Source organism: Schistocerca nitens, chromosome 7, assembly GCF_023898315.1.
Source record: "Schistocerca nitens isolate TAMUIC-IGC-003100 chromosome 7, iqSchNite1.1, whole genome shotgun sequence".
Taxonomy (NCBI): Eukaryota; Metazoa; Arthropoda; class Insecta; order Orthoptera; family Acrididae; genus Schistocerca; species Schistocerca nitens.
This window is the reverse complement of record NC_064620.1, coordinates 390,332,903-390,359,966: the sequence shown is the minus strand read 5'-3', so window position 1 is coordinate 390,359,966 and position 27,064 is coordinate 390,332,903. Positions and strand designations below refer to the sequence as shown.

Below are 27,064 nucleotides of genomic sequence, written 5' to 3'. Positions count from 1 at the left end.
GTGAGTTTAAAATAATAATAATAATAAAGCACCAGAACCTATTGAATACACGAATGCTAGGAAAAATATATTTAGACTTACCAAGATGTGAACCATCATCATTTCACGTATCTAGTGTAGAATCATCAACACTACTCACTATGCTACAGTGACAACAATTCATTTATGGCCAATTCTAACATATTGCCACTTGCTAAATGCTTTAATCGTAGCTCTGTTACTAATTGAAATTTAATTACAACAAATTATGCCAAGAACAATGTGTTTTTGGTGGATCCTCAGTGTGTCACTACCTTCAAATGACATACTCTCATAATACGCAAGTTACAATAATTCTTCTGCCAGTCTCTCTCTATTTTATTACAACAAATCACACAGTTAACAATGGGTTTTCGAGTGAGTCTCAATTTGCCAGTGCTCAGAAACGGCATATATACATATAGGCTTGAACTGAATGCCAATATGGCGTCTCTCAGCTCTGTTCTGAAGGGAGATGTTGTGCATGTGACGTAGGTGGCATTGTCACATCTGATTGTTCAATCCTCAGGTGCACGTGCAGAATATCTGACTTGCTAAATACTGCTCTGTATGTTCGGAAAGACTCCCAAACATGCTATTCCACACTACGACATCAGAAACTCGGCACGCTCAATGTTCAGATGCATGGTCCGTGTGCCAACGGCTTTAGTACAGCAGTTATTGCAGGCTGGCAACTTGGAATTCACTGGTTTAAAACCTGCGTTCTCCAATTATTTAGCATGTAATACTTCTGAAAGATTCTGGTTATTACTGATTTATATCTCTAAGAAAAAGACAGTCAGGCTACAGTCCCATGGAGACCAGAACTTTCCATTTTGAAGTGAAGTGTAAAATCTAGAAGAAGAAGAAGAAGAAGAAGAAGAAGAGCTTAAAAATATACTTTACACTGCATGCCAGGATGGGATGTGCTAGCCTGGCCCACATCAAACTGGCACAAGCCACAGTCATTGAATGTTAATACTGCATGCTGGGCTGTGGCAGCAAAAATCCATTTCCATTATTCTGACATAAAAGCTCTTTCAGTATACAACTTTATGAATTTATTTTTTCCTTAAAAACTTGACTTTTCTCATGAAAAAAGAGAATACCTACTTTTTGTTTTGGATGATTTTTAGTTCTGTAACGTTTCTCAATGTATTTTGAAGAAAGTATGCAGTTAAAAAATCTGATTTTTGTACACATGGTAGTATAGCATCTTAAATTCTCAATAAACCATTTAACTTTTCCTCGAAACTCCAAATGTATATGAATTTTCCCTTGGTGACAACTGATCACACTGGGTATGCTTTTATAACAGACCGCAGTTGACATTATAGAAGGTAAGAAATTACTTTTCAACATCTTACAACTAGTAGAAAATACATTTCCTATTTGAAAGGAGAATATAGGAATAAATTGGCGTGAAATTTTCCTGTGAATGGGCTGTATTAAAAGCCAAAAATGTTCTACTTAATTGCTTTCTAGTTGGAGATGAAAAACAGCAGAGGCCAAAAAATAGAATTACACTTACATCAAATAATGGAAACTCCAGGAAGGAATGTCAACAATGTAGGAAAAGACAGATTGCTACTTACCATACAGAAGACATGTCAAGTTGCAGACAGGTACAGTTAAGACACAGGGCAAAAAAGACACCATACGGAAATGGAGGTCCAAAACTAAAAATTAAATGGCCTTCGCCATATTGCTTCGGCGGATAAAAAGTAAAATGTAGTCGACAGCCCACGCGTCATTTGCTAAAACGGCCAATAACTCTGACAGCAAATCCAAGTGGTAACATTAACGGTAAAAGAATGGGTATTCCATTGGGAAGTGGTGGACAGTTAAACTTTGGCGCAATGTGTGCAAAGTGGTGGGGTAGTGCCACTTATTAAATGATGATGGCTAAGTCATGACCCTGGGTCACCTGATCTGATACTAAAAAGTTTTTTTCTGTAACTAAGGTGTTTCTATGTGAATTTCACCATTTTAATTTGAATAATAATAAAGTATAAAAAGTACCTCTTTAGCCCCTGTTTTTACAAATGAATGAAAATTGATGGACTAAATAAATGTAGATGGACTAAGTACCTTGTTATGTATTGTTACAGTACTTGTTCTTCCTCAGTGATTGTGAAATGTGAAGGAATTATCCCTTTCACAAAAAAGAAGGAGAAGAAGAAAACACTTGTACAGTGACACTTCTAATGAAGGTAGAGGGTAGATGTCTGATGTGTGTACTGTAGAAGCTGAAGCATAGCTTGCCGGCCCCCACCAGAAATGTTAAGCATTCAGGATCACACCAGCACAGTCCAGCTACTAGTGTGAACACCACAATGCAAAATTAATGGGTTTGATATCCTGGTGCAATAAAATCCTCAAGTTTTTCATATTCCTCAAAGCCATTCCAGACCCATAAAATACAAGAACTTGTTGCCCTTTGTGTGGATCGGTTGTTAGCCATGGGTGGAGCAGACTGCTATCCTGACCCTTGAAGAAACCTAAATTATTTTCAGTTTTCTGCAGTATAAGAACAACATGAGCCCAAGTTAAGTTTTTAATTAACTTTCATATAACACATTGTGGCAGGGGGAACACTGGCTGTGCAGTGGTTTATCCCAATTGTATATTCAAGAGCCATTGCATTCACTCGTACTGAATGTTGTGGCCCAGATGGAATGTATCCAAAGTCATGAAATATCTGGTCTGCCCTGAGTACATTGAAAACTATCCAGTGGATATAGCCGGTAAATAAAGAAGTCCAAACTTAAGGGGGGTAGGACGTGAAACGGGCAGACTTCGAGCAGGAGAGTTACCACAGGACATTTTAATTTCTACTGTCCATACTTTTACAAATAAATTCATAAAACTTGGTCACAATGACCAAGAAGGATTGAGAACTCTCACTCATTGCAGTGGAAGTTCAAAAATGTAGCAAAATACCTTTTTTTTACATGTGAAATTTCATCATTTTTTCACTTATTACTGGCTGCATTTATTGCTATAGGTGCACTTTTCTTCCTAAGTAAGAGAGATTCTTCGATGAACTTTTCATAGCATACAAGCAGTAGTTAAATTTTTCTTTTCTTTCCTTTACTGCTTACTTAATATACAAATTGAATAACACTGGGGATAGGTTACAACCCTGCCTCACTCCCTTGTCAATCACTGCTTTCATTTCTCGACTCTTATAACTGCCATCAGGTTTCTGTGCAAATTGTAAATAGCAGTTCATTCCCTGCTTTTTACACCTGCCACCTCCAGAATTTGAAAGAGAATATTTAAGAATAATTAATAAATATACTGGAAATAATGCCAATAAATAAAGAGCCCATGGCAGTTCTCCCTTCTGAATAAGTTATTGAAAGAGTAGTATTGTTAGTATAAGTTATTGAAATAGTAGTATTTACAGTGAAGTTCTACTGTTAATAATTCAGTAAGTTCGATTATTGGACCCTGCGATAGGGCGAGGAGCTAGCTTTTTAATTATCCCTGGGGTTTCATCTACAGGGATGTTGATATGAAGATTGGTAATATCAAGTGACATGAATCTGATTTCATGTGGGGTGGTGTGTGCATTGAGGAAGGGAGGGGGGGGGGGTGTCGATTTGGGGGGTACTCAATGACAAAAATCACACTCACTCTCCCTTAGTCTCACCAATGATCACTCACACATTCACAATAGCTCATCTCATGGAAAATAGTGTTAAAACAGTTCGAATGTTCTAGTGCTGTTAAGTAAATCTAAGTCACAAGACGGAAGCTGAAATAGATTCATAGGAATATGTGGCTGGCTGATCACTTAAAAAATCCATTTAGCTAACTTGTAGCAGTATTTGACAGAGTAATTTTTACAGATAATGAAAGATGTTTGCAGCAGTGCATTTAATTCTCTACCATGTTTTTATTAAGTCATTTTCTTGCTTGTTCTTTCAGTACAAATTTTGCACTTGATTTTAATCTAACTTCCCAATGAGCTAGAGACTTGAAATTTAATTTACACATGGAACGGCTGATTGGATCAGGTACGGAGTCTCATATTGGTGTGGTTCCTGTTGGCTGTCAGTAAGTGGGGCTGCACTAGGTACGGCCTTCACCTCAACAGGAAAGGAAAGGGAGGAAACTATATGGGTTAACAGCAAATAACTTATGGGGAATACTATCACATGTTGTAAAGTGACAGAACGGCAGTTTTTTTAGAGTAGGGAGGGTAGAAACAAAATATGTTCAGAGACTGGCTGAAAATACATTCACATTAATAAAACAGGCATTCAGAAAACAAATTTTAATGTATGCAATTCACGATAACAGCCCCTGATTGCAACTGAACATGTTCAGAAATTGACAGAAGAATTATGTTCGTTCAGTTGTCCCTATTGCATCTGAATATCGAGGACTGTGAGGTAAGTTCAATGCGTTGCTTATTTGTGTTGAAGAATTAGAGTTGAGCAGTTGATATAAACTGCCTCTCTGAGCATCGTGTGACCACTGGTATAGATATACTGTGTGATCAAAAGTATCCGGACACCTAGCTGAAAATGACTCACAAGTTCGTGGTGCCCTCTATCGGTAATGCTGGAATTCAATATGGTGTTGGCCTACCCTTAGCCTTGATGACAGCTTCCACTCTCACAGGCATAAGTTTAATCAGGTGCTGGAAGGTTTCTTGGGGAATGGCAGCCCATTCTTCATGGAGTGTGGCACTGAGGAAAGGTATGGATGTTGGTAGGTGAGGCCTGGCACAAAGTTGGAGTTCCAAAACATCCTAAAGGTGTTGTATAAGATTCAGGTCACTACTCTGTGCAGGCCAGTCCATAACAGGGATGTTATTGTCTTGTAACCACTCTGCCACAGGTGTGCATTATGAACAGATGCTCGATCATGTTGAAAGATGCAGTCTCCATCCCCAAATTGCTCTTCAACAGTGGGAAGCAAGAATGTGCTTAAAAAACATCAATGTTGGCCTGCGCTGTGATAGCGCCACACAAAACAACAAGGGCTGTAAGCCCCCTCCATGAAAAACATGACCGCATCATAACACCACCAGCTCAGAATTTTTCTTTGGCACAGCATACACTGGCAGATGATGTTCACTGGGCATTTGCCATACCCACACTCTGCCATCGGGTTGCCACATTGTGTACTGTGATTTGTCACTCCACACAACATTTTTCCACTGTTCAATCATCCTGTGTTTATGCTGCTTACACCAAGCGAGGTGTTGTTTGGCATTTACCGGCGTGATATGTGGCTCATGAGGAGCCGCTCGAGCATGAAATCCAAGTTTTTTCATCTCCCGCCAAACTGCCATAATACTTGCAGTGGATCCTGATGCAGTTTGGAATTCCTGTGTGATGGTCTGGATAGACGTCTGCCTATTAGACATTATGATCCTCTTTAACCATCGGCGGTCTCTGTCAATCAACAGACAAGACCGGCCTGTACGCTTTTGTGCTATACGTGTCGCTTCATGTTTCCACTTCACTATCACATCGGAAACAGAGGACCTTGGAAAGTTTAGGAGTGTGGAAATCTCATGTACAGGCGTATGACACAAGTGACACCCAATCACCTGACCACGTTCGAAGTCTGTCAGTTCCACAGAGCACTCCATTCTGCTCTCTCACGATGTCTAATGATTACTGAGGTTGCTGATATGGAGTACCTGACAGTAGGTGGCAGCACCATGCACTTAATACGAAAAACATATGTTTTGGTGGGGTGTCCCGATACTTTTGATCCCATAGTGAATGTTAAATGCTACAGGACTTAACGTCTTACTTCTTTAGAGAAAATATGGAGAAAGGAGGAGTCACCACATTTATTAGAAACTGGTTTTTTCAAGACTATTGATGCTAATACATTCTGCTCAGACCCAGCAATTAGAAGCTTGTGCAACAGTAGCAGTATTTCTTAATAAATTCTTTATAATAGCAAGCATATACAGAGAATCAACAGAATTTTATAATCTCACCACAAAAAAATTTGGAAGGTCTGTTTTATTAGCCTCATGAGTAAAGGAGGATAATAAATCAGACAAAAAGAAAAGTGAGAAGTTTAGGAGATTGCTAAAAGACATGACTTGGAAAGATATTAATCTGACTCAAATGGAAACTACAAAGCATTCATTAATAATGTTACTTCCTCATTTGAAAATTTTTCTCTCCTAAAAGTAACTCAAATCAAACAGAAGTCTAAAAATAAACCATGGATTACACATAGAATAAAGATATCATTTGGGGCAAAAAGCAAACTGTATCTATCTAGGAACAGTTCTGATGTTAGCATTGTAACGCATTACAAGAAATTCTGCAAAATATTGACGCCAGAAATCTAAGCAACTTTATTTATTACGAGAAGAAGATAATTACATCAGGCAACAACATAAAAACCATATGGGATATAGTGAATACAGGCAGATGAGGCCAGAAATGAAAAGGAACAGATTGCTCTAAAAATAAATGAGACATTGGTAATAAGTGCATGTAGTGCTGCAAACCTCTTAAACAAGTACTTTATTTCTGTTACTGATTGCTTGGGGCTATCAGATTGTGTAAACAGTGCAATGAAATATCCAAGACTAGTCTTTACAAATAACTTCAGTAAAATGGAAGTGACACTCACTTTTCTCAAAGAAGTAGCATTCATCATAAAATCCCTAAAATCATATATTCTACTGGTTATGATAATATAGCAGCAAAGTTAATCAAGGAGTTTTAATTTGAGTTGAGTTCTATCTTAAGTTATTTGTGTAATCAATCTCTTATCAGCAGAACATTTACAGACTGGCTAAAATATGCTAAAGTTAAGCCTCTTTACAAAAAGGGTGATAAAAATTACTCTCGAACTATTGACCAACTTCACTTTTGCTGGCTTTTTCAAAAATATTTGAAAGGGTTGTGTGCAAGAACCTTCTTAAGCATGTGACTGCAAATAATATACTGTCCAAGTCACAGACTGGGTTCCTTCAGGGTTCCGATATAGAGAATCCTATATACTCTTACAGTGTGATTGTACTTAATTCATTAGATAACAAATTAGAGGCTACTGGAATTATTGTGACCTTCCAAAAGCCTCTGGCTGCATGAATTACATCACTGTCTTAAGTAAATCAGAATACGAGGGTAATCCCAAAACGAAGGTCTCCTATTCTTTTATAAGTACAGAACTCTGTGTGACGGTTGGTCACACTGTTATGAAGAGTGCTTCACGCGCTGTGTGTAAACATGCGCATGCTGCGCTGAGGCGCTCAGTCTTGGCTTGGCAGCCATTGAGAATGGAGCTCCCGTTGGATGCTACCACCAAGTGCGAATTGTGCGCAGTTATTCGGTTTTTTAACGCAAAGGGCACTGTGCCAATTGAAATCCATTGCCAATTGACGGAACTGTATGGTGAGTCGTGCATGGATGTCAAAAATGTTTGTAAGTGGTGTAGAGAGTTTGCAGCTGGTCGAACTGAACAAAGGAGTGGGAGACCGTAAATTTTTGAGGAGACAATATTGAAGGTTGAGCATAGCATGCGTGAAGATTGGAGGATCACCCTAGATGATCTCTGCACATTGGTTCCTGAGCTTTCCCAAAGCACCGCTCACAGAATTTTAATGGAAAATTGAACTACCGAAAGGTGTGCACAAGATGGGTGCCATGCATGCTGACTGAGGACCACATGTGGCAATGAGTTGATGCTTCCTGCGCATTTCTTCACCACCTTGCAGCTGAACAGGACAACTTTCTGGACTCAAGTGTCACGGGTGCGCGTGACCACTACGGTCGCAGGTTCAAATCCTGCCTCGGGCATGGATGTGTGTGATGTCCTTAGGTTAGTTAGGTTCTAGGGGACTGATGACCTCAGATGTTAAGTCCCATAGTGCTCAGAGCCATTTGAACCATTGTCACAGGTGACGAAACTTGGGCATACCACTTTACGCCTGTGGCGGCATCCTTCTTCGCCAAAGCTGCAGAAATTCAAACAAACACAGTCTGCCAGTAAAGTCATGACAACCGTTTTTTGGGATTAGAAAGGGGTATTGTTGGTCAACTTTATGCCCACTAGGACCACAATTAATGCTGACAGGTACTGTGAGACTCTGAAAAAACAAACAGGCAATTCAGAACCAGAGAAGAGAAATGTTGAGCTAGGGCGTACACATTCTCCATGACAACGCTCGCCCACATATTGCTTGCAAACCGTTACTCTCCTGCAACGTTTCAGTGGAACATAATTATCCACCCACCCTATAGTCCTGACCTGGAGCCCAGTGACTATCACCTGTTCCCTAGGTTAAAAGAACATTTGGCCGGAATGTGATTGAGCTCCAACGACGAGGTGAAAGAAGAGGTTCATAACTTTCTGAACAGCATGACAGCGAGCTAGTATGACGTGGGCAAACAAAAACTGCCACAGCGTCTACAAAAATGCATCAACAGAAATGGTGATTATGTTGAAAAATAGCTAAATGTTCAAGCTGTAAACTGATGTAAACCATTGTAGAAATAAACATGTCTATGTACTTATAAAAAAAGAGGAGACGTTACTTTTGGGATTACCCTTGTATTATGGTCTTACTGGCAGCACTGCACAATGGTTCGGGTCTTACCTCACTAACACCAAGCAAAGGGTGTCATTGCGAAATACCTGCCGAGTAATTAATCAGTCTTCATCTGATTGGGAATTAATTGCATGTGGTGTTCCTCGAGGATTTATCTTAGGTCCATTGCTTTTTCTTTTGTACACCATCTGTTACATTGCCAGATGCTAACTTTGTTTTGTTTGCAGCTGATACAACATTGCAATAAGTAGCAAGTCAAGTACAGATTTAGAAATGGCTGCTAATCAAATTTTCACTGACATTAATAAATGGTTTAAAGTTTATTCACAGTCATTAAACTTTGAAAAGACCCACTACATGCAGCTCAGAACCTGTAAGAGATTCCTTTCCAGCACGTATAACATATAAAGATGTGCATATCGAAGAGGTTGACAGTATTAAATTTCGGGGATTACTAGGCATAACACAGAACTGCTGAAGTGCCTAAACAAGTCTGTATTTGCAATTCTGTTATGCCATATGAGATCATACTTGGGATAACTCGACAAACCAAACAAAAGTTTCTAGAGTGCAAAGGTGTGTAACAAAGACTCTTTTGTGGTGTTAATTCAAGAACATCATGCAAAAAGCTGTTCAAGAAACTGAGTATTGTGACCACAGCTTCTCAGAACATTTATTCCTTAATGAAATTCGTTGCAAATAATATGCCTCTTTTACCACCAATAGCTCAATACGTAGTGTCAATACTAGGAGTAAAAACAATCTACATAAAGATCTAAAATCACTTATCTTGGTCCAAAAAGGGGTCCAATATTCAGGAACACACATTTTCAATAAATTGTCATCAACCATTAAAAACTTGATTTCAGATAAAGGTCAATTAAAACAGAGTTTGTAATACTTTTTGGAAGACAACTTCCCCTACTCTAAAGATGAATAATTAAAAGGGACTTTTAGAACACCTTACGTAAAAATATCTGTTAGATTTCAGTTTTGATGGCACTGGATCACAACAGTTAAGATTAGGTATTTTGTGTATGATAAATTTATTAAAAAAGTGCATAAATTTATGTTTCAATCTGACAGTGTATTAATTCTGTAAATATTAGCAGTTCCAGCTTACTGTAATGTATTCACATATTTTGACAATCTCCTGACAAATGATCAGGGAAGTGCGTATTATATTCAAATGTTCTATGTTTTTTTATGTTATACTTTCTGACATGTTCCATATCCAAGAGGATCATCTCTTTTTGGGTCTATGGAACAAAAACTGAATCTAATCTAATCTAATCTCTCTACTCTAAACATAGCTCAGAATTGGATGACACTGTAATATTAACTCACTTTGTCTGGTGTGTAGCAGAGAAAAAAAAAATGCAGAAGATAACTCCTCTTTCCTTCCCATCTAATCGCAGAACACAATGTTATTACTAATATTGACAATAATCTTACGAATTTGTGTAAAATAGAGAAGGGTACCCATACAGACATCCTGTAAGAGAGAGAAATTTTTTTAACTATGTGCACCACATGAATATTCTTAACAAAGAGAAAAAACACTTGAAAAAGAACTAACATTGTTCTCCTTTATGTTTTTTTGAAGCAGTTTGATGTGTTGTAATGTAAATGAATCTAGCACAGTCACAGTTACACAGTATGTGTGTCTCACTTACTGTAACAGGCCATGTTCAGCAGCTCAGACTTCATTTCGGATCAAAACCTTGTTTGCACCAAGAGATGCATTTGCAGAATCTACGTGTTTTTCATTGCTGGCTTTCCAAACTGCGATCTTCTTTCACACCAGCCTATGTACTCCTCATGTAACTTCATGTTGTATATATTACTTTCTTAAATTGTGAATTAGTTGCTATAAAACATTATTTTCATACACCACTGATGATGTTAGTGGACCAGTTGTTACAATCTTTACTAATTTTACTACATTTGTTTTGAGGAATTTTTGTTACTTTCTTTTTCATCTTATTCATTCTTCCTCGTTTTCAATTTTGTTCAGATAACCACTAGAAAATAACCTTGGTGGCCAAAACTGGTCGTAGTAGTCAAAAACATAAGTGCAATTGGTGCCATCATTTGATACCAAGTAATCTACAGTTACACAACTTGCACCACCATGCTCCATATAATGAACATGAAATCTTACTATTGTCTATTGTCTATTCATATGTAAGAGGCAAAAAATTTTTTTGTAGTTTAGCTTCCTACTGGTGATGACTTGTTACGCCATAACTTGTTACTGAAACCATTTATGTGGCCTTAGGTTGAAATTATATAGCATATACATTTCCATTTGATTATGACAGCCTCATTGAGTAAGCTTCTGCTCATTCTCTGTGTGCCATGTACATTAAACATGTGCTTATATTTTCACACAACATTCTTTATGTGAAAACTGGTACGCTTCTGAGTCATTTGGCCTAATTTCGCATCCCTACATGTTGCTCTTCACTTGACAACATTTTCACAATTCAAGAACAGAATCAATTCGGTGATATGTCGACTGACAGTACTAAAATAGTTTTCTTTACTTGCTGCTTCATTTCAGTTACTAAGCACATTCACACACCACTGTGCTTGCTGGTCTAGCCTCTTCTTGATTGTATTTTGTAAGATGATATAAAACTGCACAATTCACCCAAAACCACTAGCTTTTTTTTCAGTACTTATTTTTCATTGTCACAATTTGAGAATTTTGATTTACTGCTGAAAAGAAATCAAGAGGAGAAGCTCAACGAAATGAGAAATACTAGTACACTGAAAAACAAATATTTTGTGTTTATAAATGTTAACATATTATAAATGTGAATGTATTATACAGCTCTGAGTAGCTGTAGAAAAGACGGTTCAAAATGTACATAAAAGCTGTTTATATTTCAGTTCCTGTACATTACAAACATATGAAAAACAAAACACAACCAAAGTCAACATAAAAAAAACACAAGGTTTGTGAATGGCAGTTTCACAAAAACATGGAATTTGAGTTGTTCCCAACATATTAGAATTCTTTACAATTATTTAAGGACACATTATGATCAGTGATCAGTAGATCTACCTCACTTTGATGGCAGCACACTGACATTTGTCAACACTTTATAGTCCATTTTTGCAAATACGTATTGCAATGACAACATTTATTCAGGAATGATTAATGGGACTTTGTTGTTGTTGTTGTTGTTGTTGTTGTTGTTGCTGTTCCTGCTGCTGCTGTTGCGGTTCGTCCTGGATTTGTTTGGGTGGTAGTGGCATTGGCATTTCTAATTCGGTCCTATTAGACAAAGAAGTGGTGCCTTCATTTACCAAGGTGTGCACTGAAGCTGCATCAGTATGAACAGATGTGATATCAGTGGCTGGCTGCCATGGCATTTCAGGTGTTTCAGGTGTCTCTGGAAATTCAGCAGCCACTGGAAGGTGAGAAGGATAATCTTATTTGTACATGTTAATCACATAATCAAACACTATAAAACACTGTACCAGCATCACTATGCAACACTATACTAGCACAATCGAGAAACACTATACTAGCACAATCGAGATCCTTATTTGCAAAAGCCCTAAAAAATACTAGTCCAGACATTCTTAAAGCCTTTAAGTAAATGGATAAAAGAGCAAATAGTGGTACAAAAGCTGGTGGTTAAGCCCAGTGTTCGAAAGCTTAAGGAAACTAAGAAAGGAAAAGGAAGAGAACGAAAACCTCAACTCATACAAATGATGATTATTCTTCCGAACATGAAGCAACGGAACTGAGGTAATATGTTTAAGACAAAACAATATATAATGTTGAGAGACATGCATGGTCATACAAGAAATGAGGCAAACATGAACTAGTGCTTTTTTTAAGGAAAATGTTTCTGCAGTTCTCACATGACAGGAAATCCCTATTCCTTTAGTGTTAGGAGAGGAACCAAGTCATTCTAGATTGAAAAGTAAAGGACCAGACAGAAGCATGATCATGCTGTTCATGCCCCCTCTCTGCAATGACTCCAGCTAACCCTACTGCAAGTTGAAGTCACCTACAAGTCATTCTTAATTTATTATCATGTCCTATTTACTATGTCCACTGCCTTCCAGTCTCACCACGATCTTTCCATCTGTGTCCAACTCTTTCACAAAATAGAGGGGAAAAAAAAGAGATTTATTCACTAGCTTTATGTCCACATCTACATGAATATTCTGCTCACCACTGACGAGCATGGCAGAGAGGTACTGCCCATTGCACCTCGTATTAGAGTTTCTCCCATTTGATCCATGTATCACGTGGGAAGAAGGAGCAGTTAAATGCCTCTGTGCACACTGTAATTAAACTAATCATGTTTTCAGGGTCACTACAGAAGTGACACACAGGTGTCCCATTAGTCTGACAACACTTTGACCTTTTGTAATGTTGTTGTTTGTATATGTTCTATACCCCGTGATATGCCTGTACTTATATGGTATGTGTATCACACATTTGAGCAATGTTTTACAACTGATCACATGATCTGCCATCTGCTTTCCACTTTGAAATATTATCAGGATCTGACTGAATATTTGTGCAGCATTTTTCAAACAGTAAATTATTGTAAGTTACTGCTTCATCTGTAAAAAGTCTGATGATGTTATTCATTTTCTCTCCCAGGTCACTAAGACACAAACAAGCAGCACTCATTAATGTACAATCTAAAGAATGCTCCAGGGCCCAACAGAATCCCCGTAAGATTCTATACTTAATATGAGTTAGCCTCTCTTTTGAATACAATAAACGGATAGATCCTCTGAAAAAAAACCCTCATCCAGTAATTGAAAGAAAGCACAAGCCACACATGTTTACAAGAAGGGTAGTAGAAGCGATCCACAAAACTACCATCCAGTATCCTTGACGTCAATTTGTTGAAGAATCTTAGAACATATTCCTAGCTCAAACATAATGAGATATCTGAAACAGAATGGCTTCCTCCGTGTCAACCAGCCTGAATTCTGTAACATTGACTATGTGAAATCCAACTCTTCCTTCTCTCATATGACATACTGAAAGCTTTGGAACAGGGCAGTGAGGTAGATGCCATGTTTCTTGAATACTTATTGTCAAATCATATGGAGTATAAGAGAAATTTCTGACTGGATTAAGGTTTGTGTGTGTGTGTGTGTGTGTGTGTGTGTGTGTGTGTGTGTGTGTAGGACACAGCAGGTTATCTTGGATGGAGAGTCATCGACAGATGTAGAAATAATGTTGAGTCTATCCCAGGGAAATGTGTTGGGACCCTTTCCATTCAAGTTGTATATTAATGGATCTTGCAGACAATATTAGCAGTAACCTCAAACATTTTGCAGATTACACAGTTATCTATAATGAAGTAATATCCGAAAGAAGCTGCATAAACATTCAGTCAGATCTTGATAAGATTTCAACGTGATGTAAAGATTGGTGACTTGCTTTAAATGTTCAGAAATTTAAAACTGTGCACTCCGCAAAACAAAAAAATGCAGTATCTTTTGGCTATATCATGAGTCACAGCTACCATTCGTCAACTCATAGCTGGGTGTAGTGCTTTGTAGAGATATGAAGGGGAATGATCACATAACGCTCAGTTGTGGTTAAAGCAGGTGATCAGTTTACTGGTAGAATACTAGGGAAGTGCAATTGACTAAATAGAAGATTTCTGACAAATCACTCGTGCAACCCATCCAAAAATACTGCCTAAGTGTGTGGGATCTGTACGAAGTTGGACTAACAGGGGATATTGAATGTATAACAGGGGATATTGAATGTATAACAGGGGATATTGAATGTATACAGAGAAGAGCAGCACGACTGGTCACAGGTTTCTTTGATGCATAGGAGTGTGCCACAGAGATGCTGAAGAAACCAAACTAACAGACACTTGAAGATAGACACCTATCATCAGAAAGCCTAATCACAAAGTTTCAAGAACAGGCTTTAAATTATGACTGAGTATACTCCAACCCTCTACAGATCACTATCACTCCCACAGGAATCAAGATGACAAGATTAGATTAATTACAGCATGCTCAGAAGCTTTTAAACAATCATCCTTCCCCCACTCCACACATGAATGGAACAAGAAAAATCCAAATAACTGGTTCAGTGGGCTGTACCCTCTGACAAGCACTTTTTTGTGGAGTATACATGTAGATTTGGAATACAAGCAGTAATTTTGAGTTAAACTGTGATAGACCACAACAGAGGCCCATTCTTGATTGAAATAAGAGTATGGTGATGAATGTATTACAGATGTTTAAGCAGTTGAAAGAGGGATGAGAAGGGATTGAAGATGGTAACATTTACAGTGACCTTCCATGTCAGCAAAAGGCAGAAACATTTAATATAAAAAGACAGTCAGAAGGGTATTCATATGATTGCTGATATTATAAGAATCAACAAAGAAAGAGTTCGGCAAATTTTACACAAACATTTTCACATGAGGAAAATGTTTTAAAAAATAGTCCTCAAGAACCTGCTGCCTGCCATATTGTTTTTGGCTAAGTATGGGATCACTGTGTAGCAACAACCGCCTTAATAACAATATCTTGCTCCATGTGAATTTTTTTATGTTACTGAAAGTGAAATCTGCACTGTAAGGAACAAGACTTATGATAGTTCAAGGTTTGAAAGAAAAAGTGGCAGAAACCATGAGCATGCTTTCAGAAAACAATGTCAAACACTGATTTGAGCAATGGGAATTTCAATGAGGGGATTAATTATAGTGGAGGGGAGTATTTTGAAGAGGCTAACAAAAAGTTGTGAAGAAGCACAAATAAAGAATGTTGTATCCATATATATATATATATATATATATATATATATATATATATATAAACAAAGATGATGTGACTTTGATGTGACTTACCAAACGAAAGCGCTGGCACGTCGATAGACACACAAACAAACACAAACATACACACAAAATTCAAGCTTTCGCAACAAACTGTTGCCTCATCAGGAAAGAGGGAAGGAGAGGGAAAGACGAAAGGATGTGGGTTTTAAGGGAGAGGGTAAGGAGTCATTCCAATCCCGGGAGCGGAAAGACTTACCTTAGGGGGAAAAAAGGACGGGTATACACTCGCACACACACACATATCCATCCACACATATACAGACACAAGCAGACATATCTTTTCAAAAAGAGAAAATAAGATGACAGAAAAGATTTCGAAATACAACAGTGACAATAACAAACGTAATTGTTGGGTTCAAATTTTGTGTCTGTATATGTGTGGATGGATATGTGTGGATGGATATGTGTGGATGGATATGTGTGTGTGTGCGCGAGTGTATACCCGTCCTTTTTTCCCCCTAAGGTAAGTCTTTCCGCTCCCGGGATTGGAATGACTCCTTACCCTCTCCCTTAAAACCCACATCCTTTCGTCTTTCCCTCTCCTTCCCTCTTTCCTGATGAGGCAACAGTTTGTTGCGAAAGCTTGAATTTTGTGTGTATGTTTGTGTGTCTATCGACGTGCCAGCACTTTCGTTTGGTAAGTCACATCATCTTTGTTTTTAGATATATTTTTCCCACGTGGAATGTTTCTCTCTCTCTCTCTCTATATATATATATATATATATATATATATATATAAAGAAAGATGATGAGACTTACCAAACAAAAGCGCTGGCAGGTCGATACACACACAAACAAACACAAATATACACACAAAATTCAAGCTTTCGCAACAAACTGTTGCCTCATCAGGAAAGAGGGAAGGAGAGGGAAAGACGAAAGGATGTAGGTTTTAAGGGAGAGGGCAAGGAGTCATTCCAATCCCGGGAGCGGAAAGACTTACCTTAGGGGGAAAAAAGGACAGGTATACACTCGCACACACACACATATCCATCCACACATACAGACACAAGCAGACATATTTAAAGACAAAGAGTTTGGGCAGAGATGTCAGTCGAGGTGGAAGAGTAGAGGCAAAGAAGTTGTTGAGAGCAGGGTGAGGTATGAGTGGCGGCAACTTGAAATTAGCGGAGATTGAGGCCTGGCGGATAGCGAGAAGAGAGGATATACTGAAGGGCAAGTTCCCATCTCCGGAGTTCGGATAGGTTGGTGTTGGTGGGAAGTATCCAGATAACCCGGACGGTGTAACACTGTGCCAAGATGTGCTGGCTGTGCACCAAGGCATGTTTAGCCACAGGGTGATCCTCATTACCAACAAACACTGTCTGCCTGTGTCCATTCATGCGAATGGACAGTTTGTTGCTGGTCATTCCCACATAGAATGCATCACAGTGTAGGCAGGTCAGTTGGTAAATCACGTGGGTGCTTTCACACGTGGCTCTGCCTTTGATCGTGTACACCTTCCGGGTTACAGGACTGGAGTAGGTGGTGGTGGGAGGGTGCATGGGACAGGTTTTGCACCGGGGGCGGTTACAAGGATAGGAGCCAGAGGGTAGGGAAGGTGGTTTGGGGATTTCATAGGGATGAACTAACAGGTTACGAAGGTTAGGTGGACGGCGGAAAGACACTCTTGGCGGAGTGGGGAGGATTTCATGAAGGATGGATCTCATTTCAGGGCAGGATTTGAGGAAGTCGTATCCCTGCTGGAGAGCCACATTCAGAGTCTGGTCCAGTCCCGGAAAGTATCCTGTCACAAGTGGGGCACTTTTGTGGTTCTTCTGTGGGGGATTCTGGGTTTGAGGGGATGAGGAAGTGGCTCTGGTTATTTGCTTCTGTACCAGGCCGAGAGGGTAGTTGCGGGATGCGAAAGCTGTTGTCAGGTTGTTGGTGTAATGTTTCAGGGATTCCGGACTGGAGCAGATTCGTTTGCCCCGAAGACCTAGGCTGTAGGGAAGGGACCGTTTGATGTGGAATGGGTGGCAGCTGTCATAATGGAGGTACTGTTGCTTGTTGGTGGGTTTGATGTGGACGGACGTGTGAAGTTGGCCATTGGACAGGTGGAGGTCAACGTCAAGGAAAGTGGCATGGGATTTGGAGTAGGACCAGGTGAATCTGATGGAGCCAAAGGAGTTGAGGTTGGAGAGGAAATTCTGGAGTTCTTCTTCACTGTGAGTCCAGATCATGAAGATGTCATCAATAAATCTGTACCAAACTTTGGGTTGGCAGACCTGGGTAACCAAGAAGGCTTCCTCTAAGCGACCCATGAATAGGTTGGCGTACGAGGGGGCCATCCTGGTACCCATGGCTGTTCCCTTTAATTGTTGGTATGTCTGGCCTTCAAAAGTGAAGAAGTTGTGGGTCAGGATGAAGCTGGCTAAGGTAATGAGGAAAGAGGTTTTAGGTAGGGTGGCAGGTGATCGGCGTGAAAGGAAATGCTCCATCGCAGCGAGGCCCTGGACGTGCGGAATATTTGTGTATAAGGAAGTGGCATCAATGGTTACAAGGATGGTTTCCGGGGGTAACAGATTGGGTAAGGATTCCAGGCGTTCAAGGAAGTGGTTGGTGTCTTTGATGAAGGATGGGAGACTGCATGTAATGGGTTGAAGGTGTTGATCTACGTAGGCAGAGATACGTTCTGTGGGGGCTTGGTATATATATATATATATATATAAAGATGATGTGACTTACCAAACGAAACCGCTGGCACGTCGATAGACACACAAACACAAACATACACACAAAATTCAAGCTTTCGCAACAAACTGTTTGTTGCGAAAGCTTGAATTTTGTGTGTATGTTTGTGTTTGTTTGTGTGTCTATCGACCTGCCAGCACTTTCGTTCGGTAAGTCACATCATCTGTGTTTTTAGATATATTTTTCCCACGTGGAATGTTTCCCTCTATATATATACACTCCTGGAAATTGAAATAAGAACACCGTGAATTCATTGTCCCAGGAAGGGGAAACTTTATTGACACATTCCTGGGGTCAGATACATCACATGATCACACTGACAGAACCACAGGCACATAGACACTGGCAACAGAGCATGCACAATGTCGGCACTAGTACAGTGTATATCCACCTTTCGCAGCAATGCAGGCTGCTATTCTCCCATGGAGACGATCGTAGAGATGCTGGATGTAGTCCTGTGGAACGGCTTTCCATGCCATTTCCACCTGGCGCCTCAGTTGGACCAGCGTTCGTGCTGGACGTGCAGACCGCGTGAGACGACGCTTCATCCAGTCCCAAACATGCTCAATGGGGGACAGATCCGGAGATCTTGCTGGCCAGGGTAGTTGACTTACACCTTCTAGAGCACGTTGGGTGGCACGGGATACATGCGGACGTGCGTTGTCCTGTTGGAACGGCAAGTTCCCTTGCCGGTCTAGGAATGGTAGAACAATGGGTTCGATGACGGTTTGGATGTACCGTGCACTATTCAGTGTCCCCTCGACGATCACCAGTGGTGTACGGCCAGTGTAGGAGATAGCTCCCCACACCATGATGCCGGGTGTTGGTCCTGTGTGCCTCGGTCGTATGCAGTCCTGATTGTGGCGCTCACCTGCACGGCGCCAAACACGCATACGACCATCATTGGCACCAAGGCAGAAGCGACTCTCATCGCTGAAGACGACATGTCTCCATTCGTCCCTCCATTCATGCCTGTCGCGACACCACTGGAGGCGGGCTGCACGATGTTGGGGCGTGAGCGGAAGACGGCCTAACGGTGTGCGGGACCGTAGCCCAGCTTCATGGAGATGGTTGCGAATGGTCCTCGCCGATACCCCAGGAGCAACAGTGTCCCTAATTTGCTGGGAAGTGGCGGTGCGGTCCCCTACGGCACTGCGTAGGATCCTACGGTCTTGGCGTGCATCTGTGCGTCGCTGCCGTCCGGTCCCAGGTCGACGGGGACGTGCACCTTCCGCCGACCACTGGCGACAACATCGATGTACTGTGGAGACCTCACGCCCCACGTGTTGAGCAATTTGGCGGTACGTCCACCCGGCCTCCCGCATGCCCACCATACGCCCTCGCTCAAAGTCCGTCAACTGCACATACGGTTCACGTCCACGCTGTCGCGGCATGCTACCAGTGTTAAAGACTGCGATGGAGCTCCGTATGCCACGGCAAACTGGCTGACACTGACGGCGGTGGTGCACAAATGCTGCGCAGCTAGCGCCATTCGACGGCCAACACCGCGGTTCCTGGTGTGTCCGCTGTGCCGTGCGTGTGATCATTGCTTGTACAGCCCTCTCGCAGTGTCCGGAGCAAGTATGGTGGGTCTGACACACCGGTGTCAATGTGTTCTTTTTTCCATTTCCAGGAGTATATATATATATATATATATATATATATATATATAGACACACACATCTCAGCATGCTGCATCCCCTTAAGAGAAATCCTCAATGCCATAAATTTTAGTTGATTTCCCACACAATTGTACTTTTTGATAATAAGCTTAAGTGTGGCACTGTGTCAAAAATTTTTTTTGGAAGTCAATGAATATTGTACTTAACACAATACCTATACCCACAACTTTCAGGACACATGTGAGAAAAGCATGTGATTGGTTCCACATGACACGTTTTTGAAAGCCATGCTGGATGGCATGGATGTCATTCTACTTGAGATAACTCACTATGTTTGAGAACATAATATCTTCTAAAATTCTACAACAGATCATCAGCAATGATACTGGACAATAGTTTTATGGATCATTTATGCTACCCTTGGCCATATTGTGACAGTTTACTGACACTATCACGTTTTATGCTTTTCTCCTGCTGCACTTTCACATGTCTCTTTCTTACAACCCCTCTCAACTGTGTTTTTTATTAAGACATCCTTTTCAACAAAGAACCATTACACGCATCTACTCTGCAAAAGAAGGAAGAATTAGGGTTAAAGTACCATCGACAATTTCGTAGTTAAAGACTGAGAAGAAGTTCTGATTGGAGGAGGACGGAAAAGAAAAATGACCCTGTGTTTCAAAGGAGCTTTATTAGATTTTTTTTTTAATTTAAAGAACGCTGTGGAAAGTTTACACATTGATACCCAGAAAGTTAATTGAACACTTCTCCTTCTGAATGAAAGTCCAGCATCTTGACAACTTACCTGTCTCACTTGATACTTGGTTGAACTAAATTACTGGTGGCTACTTGTTTTAGTCTGTATTAGTACTTTTGTAAAGAGTTGAACTGTTCAGAGGGTCTAATGGTTAAAAAGATTTTTGAATTTGCTGTTCTCCCTTGAGCACAAAAACAACCATCTCCACAGTAAAGGAGATACAGAAGGCATGCCCACTTCACATGCACTCCTGTCACACTTCCCTAATGATCCCTGAATAGCCCTATTCCCTCTAAGCCCTTGTAAATTTTTTCACTGATCCTTATGGCTAGGGCTTTTTGTCACCTTCTGTTCATAGAGGTGAGCAGCTACTTAGTTAGTTAGTAGCAGCTATTTTATCTTGTTACGTCATTTTAAAAAATCAAACAGAACAACTATGATATGTAGAGAAACTACTAGCCAACAAGTACGAGGGTCACTCCAAAAGAAATGCACAAAATCCATCTTTTATTCTACATGTTTGAAAGTTTTACAGTGTGTAGATACATCCTTTAGGAACAATATTTTCATTTCTCCACATAATTTCCATCCCTCTCAATTGCCTTATGCCATCTTGGAATCAGCACGATAAAATTCTGGACCAACCTGTTAAGAGCCACTGTTTGACAGCATGCACAATGGAGTCATCATCTTCAAACCTTGTTCCACGAAGAGAGTCTTTCAGTTTCCCAAAGAGATGATAGTCACATGGAGCCAGGTCAGGACTGTAAGGCAGGTGTTTCAGTGTTGTCCATCCAAGTTTTGTGATCGCTTCCATGGATTTTTGACTGACATGTGGCTGTGCATTGTCGCGCAACAGCAAAACTTCCTGCTTTTGCTGATGTGGTCAAACACGACTCAGTCGAGCTTGAAGTTTCTTCAGTGTCGTCACATATGCATCAGAATTTATGGTAGTTCCACTTGGCATAATGTCCACAAGCAAGAGTCCTTCGGAATCGAAAAACACCGTAGCCATAACTTTTCCAGCAGAAGGTGTGGTTTTGAATTTTTTTTTCTTGGGTGAATTTGCGTGATGCCACTCCACTGATTGCCTCTTTGTCTCTGGTGAAAAATGATGGAGCCATGTTTCATCACCTGTCACAATTCTTCCAAGAAATTCATCTCCACCATTCTCGTACTGTTCCAAAAGTTCACTGCATACCGTTTTTCTTGTTTCTTTTTGAGCCACTGTCAACATCCTGGGAACCCACCTGGCACAAACCTTTTTTACCGTCTACACTTTCAGTATTCTGCAAACACTTCCTTCCCCTATCCCAATGTAGCATGACAATTCACTCACTGTGATGTGTCCGTCAGCAGTCACCAATTCGTTAAATCTCTCTGCACATTGTCGGGAGTGTGTGCAGTACGAGGCCTGCCGCTGCGAGGAGAATCCTCAATATTGCAGTGCCCGCTTTCATAATGTAACCTGCTTGCCCACCGACTAACTGTACTGCGATCAACAGCAGCATCTCCATACACCTTTTTCAACCTCTTGTGGATGTTTCCCACCGTCTCGTTTTCACAGTGCAGGAATTCTATGACAGCATGTTGCTTCTGACGAACGTCAAGTGTAGCAGCCACCTTGAAGACATGCTGTGACAGCACCACTCACGGGAACAGGTTGAACTAAGTTTGAAAACAAGCAGGAAGGAAGTGTCTACACACTGTAAAACTTTCACACATGCAGAATGAAAACTGTATTTTTAAAAAAATAGTGTGCATTTCTTTTGGAGTGACCCTCATATTAAAAAGGTTATTAATACATTCTTATTATTTGTGAATGATTTAGAAGAGCCATGAAACTTATTGTGTCACTTTTAAGAGCTGCATGAAAAATTGTACTCATAAAGGATCCATTACAGTACCACATGGGGACCTTATTTAAGACTCATTTTGAGAACAAAGTGCTTCCTATTACAACAGGGCTGTAGCTGGAAAATACTAAGAAATTACTATTCACAGAACCTTATCCTTATTCCAATCCAGTTTGCTACGGACAGACAAGGAAACAGGTTTCAAACAGAGGGGACTAGAGACAATACAGCAACTGGCCTATTTGTCCACTATCAAAACAGCCTCAACTTGGATACAAAACCTCAGATAAAGAGAGGGACAAGGTTAGTGAGCCGGTAAGTCTCACTATTTAATTTTTTTGTTTTTGAAATCACCCGCCTTCTCAGTATTCACCACGATGTCAAGATCGAGATTGGACTGGAGTCTCTGGTTGCCACATATCTTTGCGAGTTGGCTTCCCGAGTGCTGTGAGGCGGGAGAACAAGGAAGTAGGGGGGTTGCGGGTAGTTAGCTCTGGACTGTGCATGAGGACAGATGTAGGTGTTGGTCAGTGGGCCCAGCGGAAGCAATCGATGGGGACAGAATGCTGTAGATTTGAGGATCCTAGTGTGGAGGGCCAGTGTTGTCCCGATGGCGATCATCGTATGGTCATTCGAGGGCTGAGCAGTGATTTCTTGGTTCTGCCCTTGGATTCTGATGAATAATTACCGCAAGTTTGGTGTAAGAGGTGAACATCAGAATTCTAAGAAGGTGCACACTGGCAGTGTGTATATCAAATTTGTGAGTAATGTAAGCTTTGGTACTGCAGTCTCCAGTTAGAGCGATGCTTGGCAGGAGAGTGTTGAGATCAGCATTGTAATCTATTTAGATGTTTTAAAGTAAATGACTGTTTTGGATTGAAGGTGGATCCAAGTGAGGGACCAAAACATTGCTTGTCTTATTAAGTAACCTACGTTGGCCCCCAGCAAGTTAAACAGTTATTTACAGTTATAATGGGTAATTGACACTCTGGTAGTGTCCATGAGAGAACTTTGGAGATACTGTTAAGTGTCTGTAGTAAGGGAAAGATTGACTGTGGAGCTTTTCAGTTGGACACTTATGAATCGTGGTAATTGCAGTTCACTTATGATATTTTCCAGTTCTACTTGTTGTGGCAAAATCGCCAATAGTATTTACATAATTTAGCTTAAGACATCATTCTGTGGTTTGGTGTGGCCCTCCCAAGACTTTAAAGTCCCAAATATTCTCTTACTGTTGATGAGGTTGTTGTGCAACAGTTGTTGATTTGTCTCTTGTCTACCCCCTGCTGTCTGGTGCGGTCCGGTATAGTAGAAGTGTTCATCTACTCCCTCGCCTGTTTTATGATCTGCGAGCCACATCCACATTGACGTATAATCCCAGTATGCAATTTGTGTAAGTTCATTGCACCCTGTTAACATTTTGTACATTGTGAAAAAATCTTTCCCGTGCCGCAAGTGATCCTGAAGGAGATATGGTGCACAACAGCGCGTGACCATGACGAAATCATAACATATGTATTTTAATTTTTTTTTATTTTTTTAATGGATGTAACCATTGAGCTCAAGAGTTGATTTCTGCATTTTTTCAATTTATTTTGAAAATAAAAGATTTACATACCTGGTTAATTATAACATCTATGCTTAATTATTTGTCATAATTCATTGGGTGTAGAATGCATCACATGTAGGGAGGTTTATGGTGTAAAGTGTTGAAAAGGAAGTAAAGTATTTTGTGATATGGTGCGCATCATAGAGGCTACGGGGTTTGAGTGTACATTGATATTAATCAGCTTTTATTGCATTTAAGTTGTTGTTTTAATTAAAATTTTGTGATCAATATTTTATTGCCTTAAGAGTTCATAGGTGTTATCTAGGAAAATTTTAGTATTCCATGGGGTGTTAGAACCTTTTATTTAACCTTCAATAATGCATGTGGCATTAGAACCTTTTATTTAACCTTGCATAATGCAATTTGTATTTTTTTCCTTTGCTTAAAAAGGGATTTTGAGTTTTAAGCATCGGAAACTGATTTTGACAGCTGTCCTTTGATCTGTTAAAATAATGCTTCAGAAACTTTCATTAAGAAACCATATTGAGGATATTGCTGTTCATGATAACGAATGTTCACTTGCTATTTAAAAGCACGTTAATAAAGTTGTAAAATTTTAAAGATAAAAAAAAGAAACTTTTACTAGAGAAACTGTGCCTGCCCGTACTCACCACAACTTCCACATGTTCAAGGTATTGGCCTTTGGGCATTGTCTGTTTTCCCTGGTATCTATCCTAGCTTACGCCAGCCAGGGCCATGTCAGTTAGGAAAAAAATCAGAAGTAACAATAAAAAGCTAACTTCTCCTTTGAAGTTATCAGGTACACAGTTCAAGTATGAAATAGTCCCCCGCTCCCTCCATCAGATGTTAATTCATTAACAGGTTATGAAATAGTGGTTTTGTAAAAAAGATGTAAGTACAAAAAAAGAAAAACAGAGGAACACTCACTGGCATTCTGCTGTTTTTGTGGTGGCACCTTGACAGGCACAGCACGGTTATAATGCATTTTTCCAGTTATCCTCAAATAGTTGAGTGGTACAAATCCAGCTTTCTGTCCATCAACAGTAGCTAGAACCCATCCACTCTGCTGTGCATTGGGTGCCTGGAAGTTCATAGGTGCTACAAGAACTCTGTCACCAGCACAGACAGAAAGTTCCTCCTCGTTTGCTGCCTTGAAATCATATTCCGCAACAGCAAGTGTTACAGGTTGCTTACTCTTCTTCCATTCAGCAAGGCTAAAACCTGGATAAGGAAAAGATATGTATTAGCACCTGCTATAAGTAATCATTCATTCAAATATATGTTATGGAGTAAAACATTTTTTGAGCAGCAAATACAATTAGAAACTAATTTGTTTTCATGGCACTGAATTCATGTATACTGTTTTAATTTTTCACAAATTAGCAAATGAAGTCAGTTCATAATAGAGTTTTCTTACAACTTACACACATGGGCAATGGGTACACATCAGTTCAGTGGAACTGCTCAGCAGAGCGAGCATGACCTGTAATTAGCCATACTGTTGCTAGTTGTGCTCTGTGTACATACTGGAATATCTTCTCTGTTGTGTAACAGGTCTTTCCAATTCTCATTTTCACTTTGAAGCATAAGCTACTCTACATGATTTTTCCTAAATGGATCTGTAATAGAAGGTGGTGGAACTGGAGATAAAGGTGTATATCTTCAATTCTCTTACTTCTGCCATCGTCCTGGCAGATATTTCAGCAACTTTGATGCTGAAGGCCCAGTCATAAAGGTTACTGTGCATGTAGTCTACCTAAGTAGACTACATAAAAATGTCGGCCAGTGCCACAATTGTATGCTGTGGATACCATCTCATATTGGGATTTATGGTTATGACACGACAGACCATCTCGCCAACATAGGTACTTCAATACAAAAAATACATCAAGCACTATCATCCACCCATGCAAAAAATAATAAAAAAAGAGGATTCAAACACAAATAATATTCAGGTATAAGATATACTAAACATTTATGTATCAGAGCAGATGTGGTTTGCTATTAATCAATCTCGCAGAATGTAATTTAAAGAAAATTTTTATTTATGAGCACCACCTATTACAAATAAGGAAGATTGAAATTTCAACCACTTCTACATCAACCAGCACATCGGTGTCCAACACTATGCTTAATATTTCTTTTATAAATAGAAAAAAGTGCACCACATTTCTTGCCAGGTCCTGTCAAAATTGCACAATAGACATAACCTATCACATCTCATTATCTGACACCCCACCATGCACTATGGCCTCCTGCCAACAAGTACTGAAATCTACATGAGTTTGTTCTCTTATATTCATCCTTGATTCGTAGCCACTTGCTTGCAGTAGTGGTGTAAACCTGTACTATGAAACTGCAGAGAAACCATATACTATGCAATAGCAGTTATCACTAATATGGACTTTCATAATTAAGTGACATGGCAATGATACGAAACTAAAGAGACTCCACCTGAACAGGCTTTGGAAGGCCCAGGCTGACCACCATGTCATCCTCAGCCAACAGCTCCCACTGGATATGAGTATGTAGGAGCATGTGGTCAGCACACCATTCTCCCCTCCATTGTCAGCTGCTACTCATCAATCAAGAAGCGCCTCAATTGGCCTCGTGTGGGTTGAGTGCATCCCACTTGCTGGCAGTGGTAAGCAGATCCAGACATCACGCATCCTAGTGCTAGCCAAGCACAACAGTACTTAACTTTGCTGATTGGATGGGAACTGGTGTTACCATTGTGGCAAGCATAAACAATCTGCTCATGTTACGATCACTTGGTTCCAACATAGTGCACTCAGAACCACACAGAACACTGCTCTGACACTTGCAACATATCGAAGGCAGTGGACAGGTGCCATTCATGGACAAATAGAACAGCACCACTTGTGGGCTTGGATAGCGTATGCATTTATGTTCATGATGCATTTTGCACAGTGTTCCTACATGCTGTGTCTAAAAAGTTCGGTGAATGCTTCTGACAACAAACAAAACAACAAATACAAACAAAGGTTCTTTATTGCCCTTCAAAATAGTCGCCACCTGCTACAACACACTTTCGACAATGTTCATACAGCTTCAGGAAACTAACAGCAAAGGCCTCCTGTGTAGTCGGTCTCAGAACGGCTGTCACACGATCTTTGATGGCATT

The 27,064-nt window shown here is 40.2% G+C and overlaps 1 protein-coding gene across 4 annotated transcripts in view; it reads right to left on the bottom strand.

The window, feature by feature from the left end:
* Positions 1-11,439: 11,439 nt before the first annotated feature.
* Positions 11,440-27,064, bottom strand: part of LOC126194715 (probable peroxisomal membrane protein PEX13) — a 96,125-nt gene continuing 80,500 nt past the window's right edge. For all 4 annotated transcript variants that reach the window (XM_049932959.1, XM_049932960.1, XM_049932962.1 and 1 more), the window contains exons 5-6: positions 24,847-25,140; positions 11,440-11,988 (exon numbers count right to left, since the gene is read on the bottom strand). In XM_049932959.1, the coding sequence (XP_049788916.1) occupies positions 11,723-11,988; positions 24,847-25,140 (560 nt within the window). In that variant the 3' untranslated portion in view covers positions 11,440-11,722. The remainder of the gene's footprint in view (positions 11,989-24,846; positions 25,141-27,064) is intronic.